This window comes from Pituophis catenifer, unplaced genomic scaffold (assembly GCF_029215685.1).
Source record: "Pituophis catenifer annectens isolate HBS135680 unplaced genomic scaffold, rPitCat1.0.hap2 SCAF_2, whole genome shotgun sequence".
NCBI lineage: Eukaryota > Metazoa > Chordata > Lepidosauria > Squamata > Colubridae > Pituophis > Pituophis catenifer.
The window spans coordinates 102092597-102112521 of NW_027256882.1; the positions used below are offsets into that span (position 1 = coordinate 102092597).

General features: G+C 43.8%; 1 protein-coding gene across 2 annotated transcripts in view; it reads left to right on the forward strand.

The window, feature by feature from the left end:
- Positions 1-19925, forward strand: part of PITX1 (paired like homeodomain 1) — a 41286-nt gene that overhangs the window by 11478 nt on the left and 9883 nt on the right. Inside the window, exons 1-3 of one of the 2 annotated variants that reach the window (XM_070933903.1) lie at positions 13627-13826; positions 16020-16029; positions 19055-19252. In XM_070933903.1, coding sequence (XP_070790004.1) covers positions 13627-13826; positions 16020-16029; positions 19055-19252 — 408 coding nt within the window. Of the gene's footprint in view, positions 1-13626; positions 13827-16019; positions 16030-19046; positions 19253-19925 lie in introns of those variants that run through there. The other variant, XM_070933902.1, reaches the window with a different exon arrangement.

The window sequence follows — 19925 nt, forward strand, 5'->3', positions numbered from 1 at the left end:
CCTCAGTGCCTTCCGCCGTGCCCTTAAAACTTTCTTTTTTCAACAAGCCGGGCTGGCTTAATTTCTTTTTAAGGGTTTTTTAATTGTTTTGTTTTGTTTATCGTTTTAATTAATGGGGCCAAATCTATATATATATTTTTAACTGTGTTTTAATATTTGTATTTGATGTTTTTATTTGGCTGTTCACCGCCCTGAGTCCTCAGGGAGAAGGGCGGTATACAAATTCAAAAATAAAATAAAATAAAATAAATAATGTTATGAACATTAGTTAAGGAAATTTCTATGACCTTTACTCATAAATAATTGCATGCAAATGTAACTAATTACACTGAGTGAATATATATGGCAGCCTTCTGTAGAATATATTTCCAGTAAGCATAAGTATAGGATCAGAAGAATATAAAATTTGTTTTATAAATTGTTTTATAAAATTGTGTTCTTGCATAACATTTTTGAAATTGTCTACAGACCAATTTCACTTCAGGCAATACAAGTGGTATCAGTCTCATAAAATCTCAATTTTAAAACACGAGGTCTACAGAAATGCATATTAATCATTTGGGTCAAGTGGGAAGTAAATAGTTAAAAACAAGTCAGAATAATGGGGATTTTTCTGTCGGGATTACATGGGTATACCTTAAATGCAAACTAACCCCAGCTTTCATGAAAAAGTATGGAATTGCATTAACCTTTGTATGGATCTGACCCACGAAGCGGTTAAAGGGGGCTGAATGCTGATTAATCCGTTCATGACAATTTGAACCATACAAAAAGTAGATACTGAAAGGATGTAGTCATTAACTCGAGCAAGAAGACTCCCTTGGTGATGTTTGACGTTTACACTTATCAAATCAGATTACAATTATTTATGATGGTGCTATTGGTGATGAGAATGAAAGAGAAGGGGGATGAGGATTGCTGGCTCCGTGTCTACTGTTAGTATGATATTAATGCTGGATCTCCTCGGTTCTCAGTGAGTTCCCTGAAAGGCAGAAAAGTTATGTCCCCCAATACACATTTCCGGGTGATCGAACACGGCGGCTGTTGACCTGAAAGTAATCCCGCGATCTCCAATCACCTAATCTCCCCCTCCTCCCAAAAAAAAAAAAAAAACATTTTGTCCTATGTCTTTTAGTCTACAACATAATTTATACATGTTCGCTTAACTCGCTAAATTCGATCAGGTGACTTTTGAGCAGAAATGAACAAACTTATGCGGCGCTAGGATCTTTTCTTTGTTTAATGCAGTGGGAAGCCAAGATTGGATTGGGAGTGGACGGGACTGGACAGAACGGAGGAGCGGGGTAGAAATATCTCCCGGCTTTGTGCGCCTACAATAAAAGCTTGAACGGCTTCCAAAATACAACCTTCCTTAAGAAGATCTGGAAATCGGACGCGGTCCTGATGTTTATCCTGGGGGAATTGTGGAATTTGTCTTAAGACCAGCAAAGTTATCTTTGATTCTTATACCAAATGCAGTGTTGTTGTTGTTGTTGTTTTTTGCAAAAATGTTTTTATTTTTTAAACAGAAACAACATAAAAACATCAACCTTCCAAACAGTTACAGACAGTGTTTCGATCGGTGAAAATCATTTCGTGCTCTCAAAATTTTCAAACTCTCATTATATGACAGATATTCTTAGCTCTAACAAAAAAACAAGTGCTTAAACTTTTTATCCAAGTTTCATTTCATATATAATATTTCATCTCCATACTTTATTATCTATCCATTGATAAAATAGCTCCCATATCAAATAATATTGTTTATCTTCCTGTTCTCTTATTTCAAATGTCAATCTACTCATTTCGGCACAATCCAACATTTTCTTAATAATTTCTTCATCAGTAATCATCTTCTCTCCTTTCCAGTTTTTTGCAAATACAATTCTAGCAGCTGTTAATATATTCACAATTAAGTATTGTAATTCTTTGTTAAATGTCTCTGGTAAGATCCCTAGTAAAAAATATCTCTGGTTTAAGACCCCAGGATCTTATTACCATATGTGGTGGACATGCTTAGAAGCAAGGAGATTTTGGACTAAGATACACACATGGTTGGAAAAAATGACAAAGAGACATATTGACCTTAAACCAAATGCAGTCTTGCAGACGTCTCTTTTCCTCTCCCTTCCCCCACATCCTCCTAGTAGTCCATTTAATCCACCTTTCCCAGGCCCAGCACCATCAACTCGCGCTCCTCCCGGCGGCTTCCAGCCACCAGCACCCCGCGCCCTTTCTAAGAAGCGTCCCAAGGACCATGGCAGGCCTTCTCCCAGTTTTCTCTCTTCTGGCCCCGCCCCCTAGCACACTATACCTGCCTTTGAACGAGGGCTCTGAACAGCCCTCAGAGAGCAAAAGCAGGCGGGCAATCTTTTTTTTTTATTTGATTTATATGCCGCCCTTCTCCGGAGACTCAGGGCGGCTTACAATGCGTTAAGCAATAGCCTTCATACTTTTGTATATTTTATACAAAGTCAGTTTATTGCCCCCACAATCTGGGTCCTCATTTCACCTACCTTTGAAAGGATGGAAGGCTGAGTCAACCTTGAGCCTGGTGAAATTCGAACTTACAATAATTGCAGACAGCTGGTGTTAATACAATGCTTAGTCTGCTGAGCCACCAGGCCCGCGGTCGTATGAATCTTCCCTTCCAAGGGGAAGGTGTCCGGTCAGGCAAAACCCTACTCGAGCTTTCCTATGGGTTAAACGACGGTCGTTTTATTGCTGGCCCTCCAGGATGTGGAGCCCCAAGGGGAACCGGCGGAGGCGGAGGTTAACGGGTGATGTCACGCTCCCGGTTAAATGACCCATCACAGGAACGCTCGGGTCTCTCTGGGCAGGGTTACTAAGGAGGGGGGGATCCATGAATTTGGGGTTCAAGCAGGCATCCTTTAATCATCCACGTTCCTCATACTATAAAGTGTACGGGAAGGGAAGATGAAGTAGTTAAGCCAACCTGCGATCTTTGTTCTTTTCTGGTAAAAGGCGTCTCCAGGCTCGGCGTTCTTCGTAAGACGAAATAATAAGTGTTTTACTAGCGTCGATTTAGAATTAAAATAATCTGTCTAGTTCCTTTCAATCAACCTTTTCCCAATATGGCACTAAATTCTAAAGCAATATTTTGGCTGGGGATTCTGGCAACTGTAATCCGACTTTAAGCAAGCACTACGGGGCATATTGAGGAAAGAGTTTAAGAAATCTACACTCAGTGCACAATCATAGTGAGTAACCGTACACGGGGGTGCCATCCCCAATTATGCAAAGCCACTTACTTTGAACAAGCAACAGCTATTTGCAAGCCAGCTGGTCCAACCTTCTCTCTAAATGATTGGGATATTTCCGTGAGTGAGTGAGTGAGTGAGTGAGTGAGTGAGTGAGTGAGTGAGTGAGTGATTTTTGTGCCAATAAGTCAGAGTTGACTCTTGGTAACTGTGTTGACTAGTCCTTGCAGTTCTTTATATAAAATGCATTGTTCTAAACTCTATAACTTCATCAGAGTGGTCCAATATCCAAAATGGAGAGATGGTGCAGATATTAAATGTAAAGATAACATACAGAGTTCTTTTCTTCCAGCAGATCCATGGAACTGCAGGTACACAGAAATGTAAGAAGTGAGGTGGCTTGCCTCTCAAGGACACATTCATAGGCCAAGCATCTTCAGGAGGAAATGAGGTTGAGGGGTGTAGGGAAAATAAAGAGCCCAACTGGGTTTAAAGTGCAGTCCATCTCTTCCCAAAGCATTAAATCCATATCTCTATGAGCTCACGTAAAACCTAACAAATGTTTTGAACAGCACTGGTCAGGCATTGCATTGCTTAAAGTGTCACTTCTGAAGCCAAGCCAGAATGTTCATAGCAGAAATAGTATTGGGAGAAGAGGGGAAATGCTACTTCAAAACAGGAAGAACTAAAGACAAATTTAAGTTGCCAAGTGCTGTAGATTGGGGATGAGACAAAAGCAATGTCATGAGGATATGCCACATTAAAACATGACTGTGACCTGTTAATGCCACAGGTAAGAGACGAACTTGGAAGGGGAGAAAGGATATTGATTGTGTTGACAATTGAAGTCTGCTTCTGCAGGGTGTACTCAGTGAAAATTGCTACTAACTGCGGAGGTCTTGTTGTTTAACTTGGAACATTTCTCCAAGCCACAAACCTGAGGCTTCATTGGGAGACTGAACTGAAAGTCATGGATCTATCTGTCTATGTACATGTGTGTGTGTGTGCACACGCACACATGCATGTGGGCTAGTAATAGAAAATACTGCATAATTCTGGACAATTGGAAAAGGAGGGAGAGGGAACCCTGGACAGTACACAGTAGTACCGTAGTAGCAGTATACTACCCAAACAGCAACAAAAAAACCAAAATATAATGCACATAGTAAGAAGTGTAGCGTTCACGCTTGAGCTACTTTGCAATTAACAAAACACAGATATAACAGGCTACAATTACAAACTTAGCAGCAGCAAGTAGCAAACTTAGCAGTAGCAAGAGTTACTTGGGGCGATCTTCAGGCACCAAAAGAAGCTGCACATAGAATTGTTTCTGTCCATCTAGGAAATGAACTAAAAAGAAGCCTTATAAATATCCCAGTAAAAAGTACCGTCAAGCAAAACCTGAGCGCCTGATTCAATACCACCTCTGTCCTTGAAAAAGAGGATAACTGATGGATCCATTGAGAAGGCATGAGGAGTAGAAACAGAAGCTAGGTACCAACTCAGAACCCATTTGGGGCACAGTTGTCTGAACCATTTGGTAGTGTAAGCACTGAATGGAACTGGCTAGCAAGATTTCAAGTTTCATGCATTCCATCTCACTTGACCCAGCATCATATTATGGTGGGGAAATGGATGTGCAAGAAAAGTCAATAAAGGGGGAACAAGTACAAATCTCTTTCCCACCTCAGCAAAGTCTCGTCCATCTTACAGTAATGAGAGCATAATAATAAAGCTAGTGGCACTTTTATGCAATTTCATCTCAGCCCCACCTATACAGCCCTACTCTGTACATTCTTTACTTAGGCTTTGAGACTTTAGTGTCAATTGTCTTCTAATTTCACATAGAGGATTATTGGGATTTAAGTTACTGTTAATTCTCATTGATCCTAATTTTAATAATTAGCTTTGGCAAGTTTGTGCTTCCTTGATCAGATAGCCTTATCATGAAATCTAGAGAATCCCTATTAAGTGTTATACTGAACAGATCATATTTGGTCTATCTTCCAGTATTAATCCTGAGATCCTCTTTACACAAAATCAGACAGATTGGTAGCCTCTCAGAGAAGGAAGCCACTAAAGTAAACATGAATAATGAAGGAGATGCATATCTCTTCTCCCACACTTCCTTTGATCTTCATTCTAACTTGATCCACCAGTCATTGGGTAATTCGTGGATTCTTGTAGAGCATAATACCCCAAATGTTGCATCCCTCCAGTTCTCCTAAAATGGTCAGCCATTAGGTTTAAAGAATCAGAATCGATTTTCGTGAGAATGAGATTCCTTTATCTTGACAGTGTGAAAATATAACTACAAAGGATAACTACTCTTTTTTTTTCTCCCACAATCTTTTCATGATTGTCAAAAATTGAAGACAGCTTTTTGATCAGGTAGTAGAAGAAGTTAAAGTTATAGTAAATATGTAAACATACTAAATTAGTTTATATTGAGTCACGTCAATAACTGATCACACTCAGTATTTCAGCTCCAACCTTCCCTTACCTAAGAGCTCAAGGAGGTTGGACTTAATCCCACCATTGGCCATGCTGGCTGAGGGAACATGAAAGTTGAAGCCTACCATGTTGTGCTAGATATAAAGTCAGGGGAAACTGGTCTATTCTAGCTTTTCCAATTGTGCCACCCAAGATCTGGAAATGCTAAAGAATGAATATACATAAAGCTTTGGAGTTCACCTGAACTTTTTGTCATGCTGGATGGCAGAGACACCAGAGGGAAATGTTTAGTTACGTTGAGGAAGCCAAATCTGCAGTAGTACTTACTTCAGATCAAGTGTAACTTTTTCATAACACTCAACAACTTTGTGTGTTTTTTTCCTCATTATCCAAAGTGACAGAGAGTTCCTCCAACTTCCAACTTCGTGATGTTCTTCTTGTAATATAAGAAATATATTACATAGGAACCGCGGTGGCGTAGTGGTTAGAATGCAGTATTGCAGACTAATTATGCTAACTGCCGACTGCCAGCAATTCAGCAGTTCAAGTCTCATTGGCTCAAGGTTGACTCAGCCTTCCATCCTTCTGAGGTTGGTAAAATTAGGACCCAGATTGTCTGGGGGTGGAGGGGAGATATGCTGATTCTGTAAATCACTTAGAGAAGACTGTAAAACACTATGAAGCAGTATATAAGTCTAAGTGCTATTGCTATCACTATAGTAACTACCATTACTTGGGAATAATTGCTGAGAGAGTCGTTTCCTCCTTCTTCTGCACTGGTCCAGATATCTTGGTCTTGCAAGTAATATTGATTTTCTCCCCACCAAAATAACTCCAGGCGGTCTTGCAACTGCACTAGTAACTGAGGAAATCTTCAATAGTTAGGTCCTTTGTTTTATTTCACTAAAACAATCTTTCCTCTTCAAAAACAAAACAAAGCAAAACCCAAAACAAAACAAAACAACCCGTACATCCAGGCTGCAGACTTGAATTACAAGTATTGTAAAGTAAAGCTCTATGAGCTCCGTGCCATTTGCTGTAAAATAAACCTCTTTGGGCTTATTTTGATTGCAAAAATGCCTGAATTGATACATGACACTAACATAATGTGTTGTTTCACCAAAAAAAAAAAAAATTGCTTCCCTGTCTTTTTCATTGACGCTCTGATAATAATGATTCTTGTCTCCAAGACTGAACTTCAAAGTCAGTTTCACAGTGGTCACAAGAAACATCTATTTCAAATCAGGTCTGAATGACCACTCCTCCAATCATAACTGTTGCTTAATCTGTTGCCCTGCAGATACATTGACCTACAATATCCATCACCTGCAATAAGCATAACTGAAAACCATTAGAGGAGCCCTGATTGAAGAGTGTACTGTAGCCAAATCCACCCCTGTGTTGTAAGATATAGTGCCTGATCCTCCCCTTTGATTCTGTGCTTGGATGAAGTTTAGTACTGAGAGTTACCAAAGCTCTTTGAAAAAGCAAAACCAGAACTGGGTTTGACTGACTGCTCAACCCTGCTCTCATGTACATCCAGATGGACTGTTTCTTACCTGGCAGCCAGATCTGAGTGGCAAAGTAACATAAGGGATTTGTGGTTGCTAGGTCTTACTATGCCACCCTGGCTTTAGATGGACTAAATCTTTCCACCTGGCTCTTTTGATCCCTGAACTGGAACCTTCTCAAGGCTGTTTCCTTCCTATCAGGGCCTTTCTCCCCAACACTCCCTGTTGCCTTCTCCTTGGCTCACTTTCTCCCTGGCTCCACCTTTCCTTCCACCTTCATCCACAGCCTAGGCTGCCGCTTGGCCCTGAGATCTGCTTCTCCCCAAACAAACAGGTGAGCCAGGCCAATTTTGCAGCCTGGAGTTGAGAGAAAGGAGCAGAAGACAGGTACAGCTTGATTCTCCCAGGTAGCCCTGAGGTTCGCAGTGTTGTGTTTCCTGGAAAGGCCATGCTTTATTTTCTGTTCTGAATGGAAAACATGACAAGTGAAAAATAAGAATTAAAGTTCCTTCTTTCCAACGTGAGAGAGGAGGGCAAGGGAGCAAGAGCTGTAAGAGATAGGAAATTTGTCTCTCCCGGATAGCAGCTCCTGGGAAGTAGCTTCAACAATAACAGGATGTACCAATTTGTTTTCCCTGCTGGTTAAAGCTGGCAAAGAAAGGGCACACTGAACCTGCTTAGGGGCATTTTTGTTACTTTGCCATTCAGCCTGATACCAAAGCAAATGATAGAACTTCAACTTGGCACAGATGAATCCCAAGGATGTCTCTTCCCAAGAGAGGCCCCATTCATTGCAACGGGACTCTCTCCAAGAAAAGGAGATATATATGACTGTGGCTTGATCCTGTGTTTACCCGCCTGGAAGGCATCGGCCAAGACAAGCTGGAAAACATTTGTTTTCTAAAGGCCTCCGGACATTTGGCCTGCTGGCAAAGATACAAGCCGTTCATGAAAACAGCAGCATCCCTTGAGGAGAGGAAGAGGAGAGGAAGTCTGTCTGAACCTTAGGAGAATATTGAGCAAGTTTGTAGTTGTGCTGCAAAACCTTACGCTGGGCTTTTTTTTTTTTTTTTTCCAGCTTGCTGCTTTCCTGGTTTCTAAAATCCAAAAAGCCTTTAGTGTCTTCTGCCGCATTCCCAAATGGCATTCCAGAAAAGTTATTCACTGTAGCAGTTAGAGCACCACAGGCTTAGTTTGTAATAGAGTTAGGTACCAGATTTACCCTTTCCCTACCTTCCTCTTTAAAAGCAAAGGGTTCTTATTCCAGGTACTTCTGATGTAACAAGGCAGCTACAGCAAGGTATGTTGGAGAGGCTCTGCTCCATTTATTGAAAGGAGCCTCGACATACCCAAAGGCCAGCCCTGGCTGTTGGCACACAATGTAGTCAGTGTAGGCTAGAACCCTAACTAGGTTCCTGAATTAATCCATTTCCTGGGTTTCCTCAATATAGTAAGCCACTTCCTAAAATAACACATAACGCGTTTCCCCGAAAATAAGACCCTGTCTTATATTTTTTTGAACCCTAAAACATGGCCTTATTTTTAAGGAGGTCTTATTATTTGGGGGCACATGGAGCAAGACGGGGCTCCTCTTGCAGTCTTACCTGATTTCCAGCTCTGTCTCCCTAACCCTAACCAGAGGAAATGGCGAGGACTGGCTGCGCATGCATTTAAATATTTTGGGGGAGGGCTTATTTTCAGGGGGGGCTTATTTTAGTGCATGCGCCCAAAAGTTCAATTGGACTTATTATCAGGGGATGTCTTATTTTGGGGGAAACTGTACAAAACTTAAAAAAAAAAAAACCCTAAAGAAGAATCTAACCCTAATCCAGCTTCATTGGTTGTATTGAAAGCAGCCACAGTAAAGTTGAGGTTTTTCATGAAAATTGTGATGACGTTGTGCTAACGCTGTACCAACCCTCAGTCTTTATTTGACATATTTTCCACTTATTCGCTTGGGGAGGGGGGAGGTTAATAGAAGAGGTCTAATACGACCAGGGTGAAATAACTGGACTTTGGGAGTTTGTTTAACCGAAACTGATGTTGGGTGGGTTGGTTTCTTGATTATTTGAGCACTTCAGTCAGAGGAGTCATTTCTTCTCCTCCTCCTCCCCAGTGGTTTTTCTTGTCTCTGAGCTCAGTATAGACAAATATTAGGCAGCGTTACAGTTCAGAGGTCACCTTTTGGAGCCTCTGAACATGGGATGGAGGTGTGTGAGTGGAGGAGAGAGAGGGAAGGAAGGGGAGAGACAGACAGACAGACAGACAGACAGACAGACAGACAGACAGACAGAGAACAGAAGCTGCCAGGAATAATATCTGCTGATAGAGCAAGATCTGCCTGGTGCTTTATTAAAAGGGCAAAGAGGGTAAAGTAGAGATTTTGTGCCCCACGGTCCCCATTGCCTTGGCAGGTGGCACTGCTGGAAGTGGTGGTTGACCAGCATCTGAAGGGCTTCAGGTTTCCCCCCTCCTCGCCCCGGATTAATGCTCTTTGCCCTTCGCTGCAGCACTGTTATGGGGAGTTCTGAGCCGAATTCGACTTAAGGCTGTATTTATTTACAGTTTAAAGGGGCTTCTTTGCTCGCTCAGAAAGTCTGGATTTGAATTGCTGGGCCTTAATATGCAGGAATGACTGTCAGAAGAAATGGGGGTGGTGGTTAATTCCTTCACTTGATCGGTTGGATGGGAATCCAGTTTCCGAGGCGAACTCTGGGGACAACTGTGGAACCCCTTTGACACTTGATACCCGAGTGGTCCTGGCAACAGATTTCCTCGGATTTCTCCTCGTGGGAAAGGGGAGCGTGGAAGGAGCCTACAAAGGCTCCTGGTTTAGGAGTTACAGTGGGAATCTCAACCAGAGCGGTTGCTGCGGTGCTGCTGGATTCCGGCAGAGTAAAGAAAGGTCCCGAAGTTGGCAATGTAGGAGCCTGGATGGCTGGGCGGCAGAGAGAAGAACTCATTCCGCGGTTCTTCTTAGGCTGTGGATCGGCTCTAAACTGCGCTCTCCAAAAAGTTTTGCGGTGGGCGCGAGAAAAATCAACCCTGCCGCCCTCCATCCTGAGCCCTCGCGCGGAGTGGGAGGAGGGAATGCTGCAGAAGCTCCAAGAGAGCGGACTCAAAAGAATGGGATGAACGGAAGTTGGCTTCTCGAGAAAAGGGCCCTCACCTTTCCCTCCCACCGTGTAAAACTCCCTCCGTAGTATTTCTCCACCCCAGAAATGCGGTCTGAACATGACACCGTTCCAGGTCCAGAAGGAGGCAGATAGAGATCTCCTGACCTTCGGGGGATCTTTTAGTCTGTTTTGCACCTGCAGAACCGGGCTTGTAATTCGCAGCTTTTAAAACTCGGAGGAAAAAGCACCCTGAGGTTTGCCGCTGCCTGGCAGCCTTGGAACTCGAGTTCTTCAGAGCCATCGCTCCCTGGAGAGTTGCAGCCAAGAGCTCCAGCCTTGGAAAAGAAAAAGACCCCCAGAACAGAAATGCTCGTGTGTCCATTCCCTCCCCAATAAGCCCGTTAAGAGAAAGTTTCCAGCAAGCGGGGGTCGTTTGGCCTTTACTGCCAATTACCGGTAACGTATTTGGTGCTGGACAACACATCATAAGAAATTAGTAGTACAATGGAAATTGCTGAAGGGCTGTTCTGCAATTTAAGATCCACCGATATCCATAGGAGCTACGTTCATCTCGCTTAATATGAATTCAACCCAAAAGCTACCTTCACAGAACTTGCTGTGCCATGACATGACACGCACTTCCTTATTATTATTTAGAGATGCTTCAGTGAATCTTGCCATTGTGGTTGATGAGTCATAATGTATGGCATAGCTTCTTGTGGAATAAATGTGTCAACGCGAAGCCAGCACGCAGTGGCCAGAACTCGAGGGATGAGCCGCCCCTCGCCCCCGCGAACAAGTTGAGGCTTGCTTAGAGTGGGGTCAGGCCGGAGACTTTGGGCTGGAGTCCACACCCGCAGTCCGGCCGCCCCACCAGTAGTGCGAAAACCAAAGCCGAGAAGAGGATCTGTGTTGAACTACAGCCAGGACAGCGGAGGGAACGGCTCCAGAGTCCTCAGAGTCCTGAAGTTGTCGGTCCTGCGGCCGAGCGCTTTGTGGCCGAGGGGGTCCGGCAGCTTTCGCGTTGGCACGGCGCTACCTAATTATCCCAAAAGTTTGTGGCGAAGCTCCCGTTGAAGGCAGGCGGGGATGGCAAGTGAATCGCGAAAGCAGCCCAAAATAGAAGCTAGGCGGTTTGAGTAGAAATTCCGCGGGGATCCAGAGATAGGACTTGGTACGTTTTTAGGAGCGGTGTTTATGAACCCGGCAAATCCCATTTACTTCGACGGATTTGTCGCCTCGTCGCCAGATTTATAGAATTGAAAAATCTCATTTAAGCACAGGGACTTCCATGACCCGGAGGAGATTTAAAAAGAAGATCTGGGGCTCTTTACTAAGACCGTCAATAATATTAACGGAGGAGGCACCTTACTTAATTGTTTATAATGACACCTAAAAACTCCTGGTTTTTTTAAAAAAACAAACAAAATAGTAGACGCAGTTCCACCTTGATTTGGAAAAAAAATATTCCAGTTGGACTCGGAAAAGCCGAGGGATGTGGTTAAAGCGCTGAGACCTGACGTCTCAATTTCCCCGTCCAAAAACACCAGGCAGGGATCCATGAAAATTAATTCTTCTCAATCTATCGTACTATATTATATTTCCTCTCCCCAAACTCAGAACTACGGGAAAAAAATATCCCTGAGCCAACATTTGCGGGCCACCAGAAAATAAGCAGAAGGCAAAGGGGAGATCCATTCTGGGCTGTTTCAATGTTTAAACTGCTTTTTCCCCTCCTAAAATTGGGAGAAGTATTCATAATGCATTATTAGTTTCACACACACGCACACTCACACAAATCCTCGTAACTTTTCAAACAGAATATACCCCGCTTACTTCCTGGCAGTTTGCTTCTAAGCTCTGACGTAGTTTATAAATTGCACGTCTAACTCAAAAATCGGTCGCAATTAAATTTACTAAAAGGCTCCCCGAAGTAAGCCTATTGACCGGAACGAAAAATCCTTCTGAGTAAATGTGGAAGGACTTGGCTGACTTATTCGAAATCTGAGTACAGGTACACGTGCAATCACTGAAAGAGTTGGATTTTTGCTTGCTTCTTCGGAAACATGTCCTGTGGTCTTTTAGTAAACGCATTTAGGATTGCACTCTGCATGAGTCACGTAGCTGAACAGTGGAATAGAAGGCCGACCTTGCACATATTCACCGCAATTAAGCCCCATCAGTCCCAGAAGTGACATCGACCCTGAGCCCTGGAGACTTCCACAGCAACCGCTGGGGAAGCTTTTCTATATCGGACGTAGATGGAAACAAATTGCCTTTCTGGTTAAAATTCGCCGGGAGGAATAAGCGAGTTGAATGATCGCTCCAGTAAGACGGATTTCCATAGAAACCCTTCTCGAGTAAGCGATCTCCTCCTTTCCCCCCCACCCCCAGTCCCTAACTCCCCCCGTTCTGGTGATTTCAATGACAGAAGTCCCCTTTGCCTGAAGCGGACCTTGGAATGAACCACACCGTCTGGAAAGTGGGGAATGGGGGGAGGGGAGAGAGAGAGAAGTAAAAAGAGAAGGAGAATCAAATTGGCTTTGGGGAGAAGAGCCCCGTTCCTGAAACTCAGCTTTTTAGCGCGCGCGAGAGAGAGAGAGAGAGAGAGAGAGGAGAAAAAAAAAGCGAGCTGCAAGGGAAGGAGAAGCCGACGCGGAGCGGGCGCGGTCTCTTTAACCAATGCGCGAAGCCCACCCTCGGAAGCTCTCGCTGGCAGGGACCGAGAGCTCGCAGGAGGCTCCATTAGGCGAAGGAAAGAGAGAGCTCGGTGGACGAGATCTAGTAGCCGGGAGGACGGGGAGGTTTTGAACTTTCCTAGGCGGGTGGGGGCGGGGAGGGAGGAGGGAGGAGGGAGGAGGGAAGGAGGGAGGCAGGAAAGGAAGAAAGAAGGGGCGGAGTCTTGCTTCAACTTTCAGGCGTTCGTTCCAGGGCAGGTCACTTGAATCTCGGCCACCCCAAGCGACTCGCCTGGTTTCCTCGCCCCCCCCCTCCCCTCCCGCGCGCTACCTACAAGGGGGGCGCCGTTGCTTCTTTCCCCGGGAAGTCGGACCGCTCGGAAGCTCGGCGGTGCCTGTCCTCCAGTCAGCCAAGCCGAATCTTAGTGGATTTAAAAGTAATTTTTTTAAATATATATATATGTAGCTATAAGTAAAGTGGACTTTCGGTGGAACCGTCCTGGGCAGCCGCTCGCTGTCATTCTCTCTAGCTTGGCAGTTCTCCTCTCTCTCGTAGTTTTGTATGAACGTAAGACGTTGCAAGCCGAGAGCGCGCAGACTTCAAAAGGGCAGGCGCGCAGGCTACGACTCAGCCTCCTTCTTGCTTATGGATTCCTTTAAAGGTGGGATGAATTTGGAAAGGCTTCCCGACAGCTTGAGAACCCCGCAGCCGTCCCACGACATGGCTTCCAGCTTCCATTTGCAGAGATCTTCCGAAGGCAGAGAACCGATCGAGAACTCGGCCAGCGAATCTTCGGACACCGAAGTCCCAGGTAAACCCGCAGTTTGGGGCGGTGGGGTGCCGCGGTTTTATAGGAAGTAAGCAGAAAAGATACCCCCCCCCAGCGCCCTCCTCCATCCCTACAGTGGAGGGCGCGATCAGGCGAGAGGAGCCGCATTCAAAACAAGAGCACGTTAGGGGCGGCCCAGAATCCCTTGGTTTCAGCATGGGAACGAGGAAGGGGTGGTGAGATTCATCGCGCCCTCTCGGTTGTGGCGGAGTTTGCGCTCAAGTTTCCCAGGCTAACTGGCACTTTTTATTCTTTCTTTCCCCCCCCCCCCCCCAAAATACGCAGCTCCTTGAGTTTCTTTTAAGAGCCCTTCCGTTCGGGCTCCGGGTTTTCGAACTCACGGCAAGTCTTGTTTGGGTTTATTTTCCAGTCTGGATAGCGTAGACGTGTAAAAGGATCTCTCGGGAGGGGCCCCATCAAAACTCAGGCAGGGAAGGAAAAAAAAAAAGGTGGAGGAGAAAGGAAGGAAGGAAAGTTTCAAGGCCTTGGCGAGGGAATGAGCAGACATCTTATTCCGCCCGGCGTTGCTTTTAATCCGGGATGTCTTTGTAGAGGAGTGGCATATTTTAGGAGAAGGTTGTGTAAAAGGACACCGGCTGCAGCTTCCCTCCGTCAGCCCTATTTGCAGGTGAACGAGCGTCAATTGCCAACCCCAAAGTAACGCTACGTTGGCAACTCTTCCCTAAATACACGAAAAAGCCTTTTGCTCCGAAGAAGTGGTTCTCTTCGATTTCAGGGCAAGGGAGGGGGTTGCAAAATGCTCCCCCCCCCCCCCCGCGCCGCCGCCAAATGCAAGTGCCCAGCCGCGCTCCTTGCTTGAGAAAATTACCCCGAGTGCTCCGCGGCTCAAATCTTGGGAAAGTTCACTCCTAAAAATGAGTAAGAACAACGCCTCGATGACAGACTGAAACTTCAGAGTGAATCCTTCGCACTTCTCCTTTCCCAGCAATTATGTTGTGGACGGCAACCTAAAATACCTAAGAACGCGCTGTGCCTTTTGACATTCCTGCTTTAGTGAAGACAACTCGAGTCTAGAGAGCTGTTGGGGAAATTAGTAGATATTTCTTTGGGAAAGAATTTAACTTTCAAATTAGCAGGCACAAGAGTGGAATCTAATTCTCAAACTCCAGATAATTTCTGCATTTTAATGCGACAGCTTGATCTTGCGGGAAATTAATGGCATATCTGAATAAATAAAGCCGAGTTCACCCAAACTGAAGTAAATTTAAGATGCAACCCTTCAAGTCAATCCCACTATTTATTGCTGAATTTGGGCTTGTGCTACCTTGGGACCAGCCCCTGGTAATGTTTACGCATTGGGTTGCATCAGTTGGAGAAACAATTTCCCCAAGCAAGAGAGGAAAGAGTGAAGAGACCTGGTTCCAAGATATACAATGCGTTCCAGTAATGCCAAGTAGGAAAAATAAAACAGGGAACCACCAGTAATATTTAATAGAAGGGGTCAGATTAAGCAGGAATTTGAACAATAGGGCAAGTCTAGTTCCTGTGGAAAACAACACCTTTGCCTCTAGATTTCTTCTGAAATAAATTTTAGGCTTCTTAACATGCCCTCAGATAAATGAGGGAATGCTGGTAGAAGCGGCCCAGAGAAAACACAGCGCCTTCTCGCCAAGTCATGTCCCCATTTTTATTTTTTTTTAAGCAGCTGTTCCGGGAGTGGTTTGCAAATGGCAGGAGCACCACAGCTGAGGGTCCTTGTGGTTGTGTAAGTTGAGGTCCTTATGGCTGTGCCAAGCTCTAGTTCCTAATGGAGAAGAGGGTTCGAGCAAGCAACACCTTCCTTGCTTAGGCCCACCAGAGCTTAGTTTTCACTTCTTGCCCGTGGAAAACAGTGCAAAGGCCAGCAAGCTGGCGGGAAGTGATAGTTCTGGAGCTGTATCAAAGCCCGAGGGAGAAGGCAGCTTTTTGGAGGAGCAGGGATGTGGGGGTAGACTCCACTGGTGGAGAAGGGTTAAAGTTCACCATGCTCCCCCCCTCCCTTTGAGGACTGATGGGGACGTAAGGTTGCTTGGGGGCCTTGCCCTCAGTCTCTCCCACACTTTCTCCGAGGTCCAGCCTTAAGAAAAGCCAAGGCCACCAAACTGGTCCCAAGCTGAGCCCTCTTTTCCATGGCCTTGCTAGGAAAAAGGCGAGGGTTGTACCAGGGCCTAGGTGAGGCCCTGGTGAATAAGGAGGAGAAGCTTTGAAGAGGACCTACAGTTTCCTTAGGCAGCACCAAGGCCTTGTAGGCTTTGTGAACTGCTTCCCTGCCCTCCTCTCTGAGCTGCATTGAAAGAAAGCTGCGCTTCTCCTTAACTATTTGTCCTTTGGGGGCTGCCAGCTGGGCACTGACACATCTCTCTGATCAGAGTCCTCCGGGAAGAATATCAAATCTAGGCCTTCAAAAGGAGGAGAGATTGTAGCGCGTGTATTTAGGTTTTCAGTGTATGGAATAGCCTCCCAAGTCGATTCATGCCATAGAGTTGCCTAATATCTTTATGGAATGGGGTGTTTTGTTTTTTTCCCAAGCAGCAGCTGGTTATACAAGGATCAAATGTGAATTTAATCTTGCCGGTGCCTGCACGTGCTCCTTGTCCACTTTTCTTTCTTTCAAGAGGCATAAATAATTTCTGCATTTTTATGTGGCATCTGATCTTGCTGAAATTAAGCCATTGAGCTCCTTGCTCTTTTCAATAAGAAGGGCAAAGCACTTTTGTAATCCGCTGAAATCAGGGGAACATAAAGGGCTTATTTTTGGATGGATCGTGTCTGCAGTTTGACTTTTCAATATAAAAAGGATGTATAAATATTAATGTGGGCGGGTGTGGGTCTGTTTAAGCATATACATATTGTAGATGCATATGATAATAAGGTGACTTTCTTAAATGTCTGTAGAGGAAGGAAGTAAAAGATAATACTCTCTAAAATCCCTCTCACTTTCCAGAAATACATTGCGGAGACCCACAATTCCTTTACTACACACTTTAATCTGTGTCATGCATTTTATTTTAAGCAGGCTATTAAAGAAAGCAAACAATGTGGATTATTAGCCAGGACAACTGCAGATCCTTCCACAGAATCTTCTATTTAGTTTTAATTACAATATATTCAAACTGCAATTGTACACACATAACACACATCAGCAACTGTCCAATACTCTTTTGAAATACTTGCATAATATCAATTTAGAAATTGATTGCATATCTAGAATCCTACGAAGATAAATGACTGTTGCTTCAGTCTCTCCACCACACGGCAGCCTGAACTACTTCAGTGACTGTTGCACAAGCAATTTAATTATAAATTCTTGGACAGAGAAGACTTTGCCTTAATCAACTCGGGGAGCATTTCCAGATCTCATTATACTTTTTAGAATTTATAGCCTACAAACTGGCCAGTTTGAATATAATTTAGTTATAAAAGTATTAGCATTAAGAGACATTTAGCTGAATTGCTGAGGTGTTCAATTGAATATTAAGTCTTTTCAAAAGTGGTGGGTTCCCCTGAATTCAGCTACACTTTCTTCAGTAGGCATGGATCTAGACCTTAGATGGTAGAATTATCCTTTTTGTGTTGACTCCTGATCACTGGCTGGGCAGGTCCCTGCAGTTTCTTGGCAAGATTTGGAAAGTGGTTTTCCATGGCCTCCTTCCTAGGACTGAGAGGGATTAACTGACCCAAGGTCACCCAGCTGGTTTCGTGCCCAAGACAAAACTAGAACTCACAATTTCCTGGTTTCCAGTCTCATGCCTTAGCATTGCTATATCAAACTGATTGCCAGAAGAATATCTCAGAAGAATACCCTTTGTTCTCTAAACATTCACTTCCATAAATAATAAATTGCATCCATATTCTTAACTATATCTCATCCCTTCCAAAGCATAGTGGGAGAAACCTTCAGTCAATTTAACCTGTGGGTATATGCTGGAAACTAATGTGAATTGTTTGTATCTGGAAACTGCCATGCATTTTAAAAATAGGAGCGTCCTCACATTTCTTGCACTGAAGCCTATAAAACTTGGGGCTTGAGTAAGTCCTGATTTCTTCCCTCTCCCATTTGCCTGAATGATTAGACTGAAGGAATGATCATGCCAATTGACATGCCACTTCAAACTTGTACAAACTTCAGCCATTACTGAACAAATACATTTTATGCTTTCTGGAGAACTTCGTGTACAAATGCATTTTTTATTTTTTGTATTTTTTGTATTTTTGAACGGAGATAAATCCAAATTTGCAAAATATCCTTATCTCAATAGTTTAAACAAACATGTTTTCTTAATGTTATGTCATTTTAATTAAATATAAAGAGAGATCCTTGAAAGCTCACCCTGAAAGTAGAAATTCCGAATTCCCAAGGTATAGAGCTGCTCCTGTCCTTTCTTCCCACTCCTTCAGTTTAATAAGAAAATAAAGTTGTTCTCAATGTAGTTATATCATCCCTGGGAGAAGTGTATATTGTATCCTTTGTAAGTTTAAATCCTCAGCATAATAGAAAAATGCCCCAAAACAATCAAAATGAGCAGTAAATTTCTTACTTTTTGGGAGAACAAAGATTCTGATTTGTAAATGAAACTTTTCATTTTCATTAGAATTTTTCTATTGCACGTAAAAGCAAGATTTTTAAAAAGTGTTTTTCCCCCTGTATTTCATAGCTTATTTTCTAGCTTTCTGCATCTTCTATGCAGAACAGCACAGGTCATCTCTAGCCCTTGTTTCTGTAGAGGCAATCCCTTCAATTCTCCAACTTTTTGAAACAGAGGAGCTGGTTCCAATCCAAACCTTTTCGCTGCTGTGAAAATGGTGTATAATTTACGGAGATTCAGGTTAGACTTTCGTATTAGCCAGCTTGTTTGCAGGGGGACGGTTACTCGCACTGCCTTGGGTTAAAAGGCCTGGCGGAAATCCTTTTATTTTCTTTGCAATAATACTATTAATCACACCCCAACTGATCCTTATTATTATTGTTGTTATTGTTTTATTATGGTTTATGGTTTATTATTATTGTTTACTTTATTAATTAAACATGAAACTCAGTCAACTGAACATTCAAAAATGCGTCACAAATACCATTGATTGGTGCTAATGGTTGATACAGGTTGCTGCCAGCGTCCTAAGTATCAACCAAGTACATTATTATTGTTATTGTTATTATTAGTATTAGTATTATTAGTATTAGTATTATTATATCCTTATTGTGGTCTCAATCTCCTCGGCCCTCTTTCTTTCTTTCTAGAAAAGGAGCCAAGCGGCGCGCAGAAAAGCGAGGAGGGGAGCGCGGATGACCCGGCGAAGAAGAAGAAGCAGAGGCGCCAAAGGACTCATTTTACCAGCCAGCAACTGCAGGAACTGGAGGCCACTTTCCAGAGGAACCGCTACCCGGACATGAGCATGAGGGAGGAGATTGCAGTGTGGACCAACCTCACGGAGCCCAGAGTCAGGGTGAGCCACCTCCACGGTCGCCTCTGCAAAGCTTTCCTTCATTTTCCCAGTGGTGGGTTCCTCCCGGTTCAGCCCAGTTCGGCCCGGTTCGGCCGAGCGGGTAGCGGTGATGAAATCACTTTTTTCAGCCCTCTGGGTAGTCCTTTTGTGCATATGGACTACTAAGAGGGCTGAAAAAGTTATTTTTGACTGGTCCTCGCACTTTTGACCAGTCCTCAAACTTACGACTGTCCTCACATTTTACGTTTTTTGCCCTATCTTGTCACCATGGTGAAGAGAAGCAGTTGTGAAATGAGTGACACGGTTGTTAAGAATGCTACAATGGGCATAAATGATGACCAGTCATAAGTGCGAAGACTGGTCAAAAGTGCGAGGACCTGTCAGAAATCACTTTTTTCAGCCCTCTGGGTAGTCCTTTTGTGCATATTGACTACTCAGAGGGCTGAAAAAGTTATTTTTGACTGGTCCTCGCACTTTTGACCAGTCCTCGAACTTACAACTGTCCTCACATTTTAAGTTTTTTGCCCTATCTTGTCATCATGGTGAAGAGAAGCAGTTGTGAAATGAGTGACATGGTTGTTAAGAATGCTGCACGGGCATAAATGTGAAGATGGTCATAAGTGTGAGGACGAGTCAAAAGTGCGAGGACCTGTCAGAAATGACTTTTTTCAGC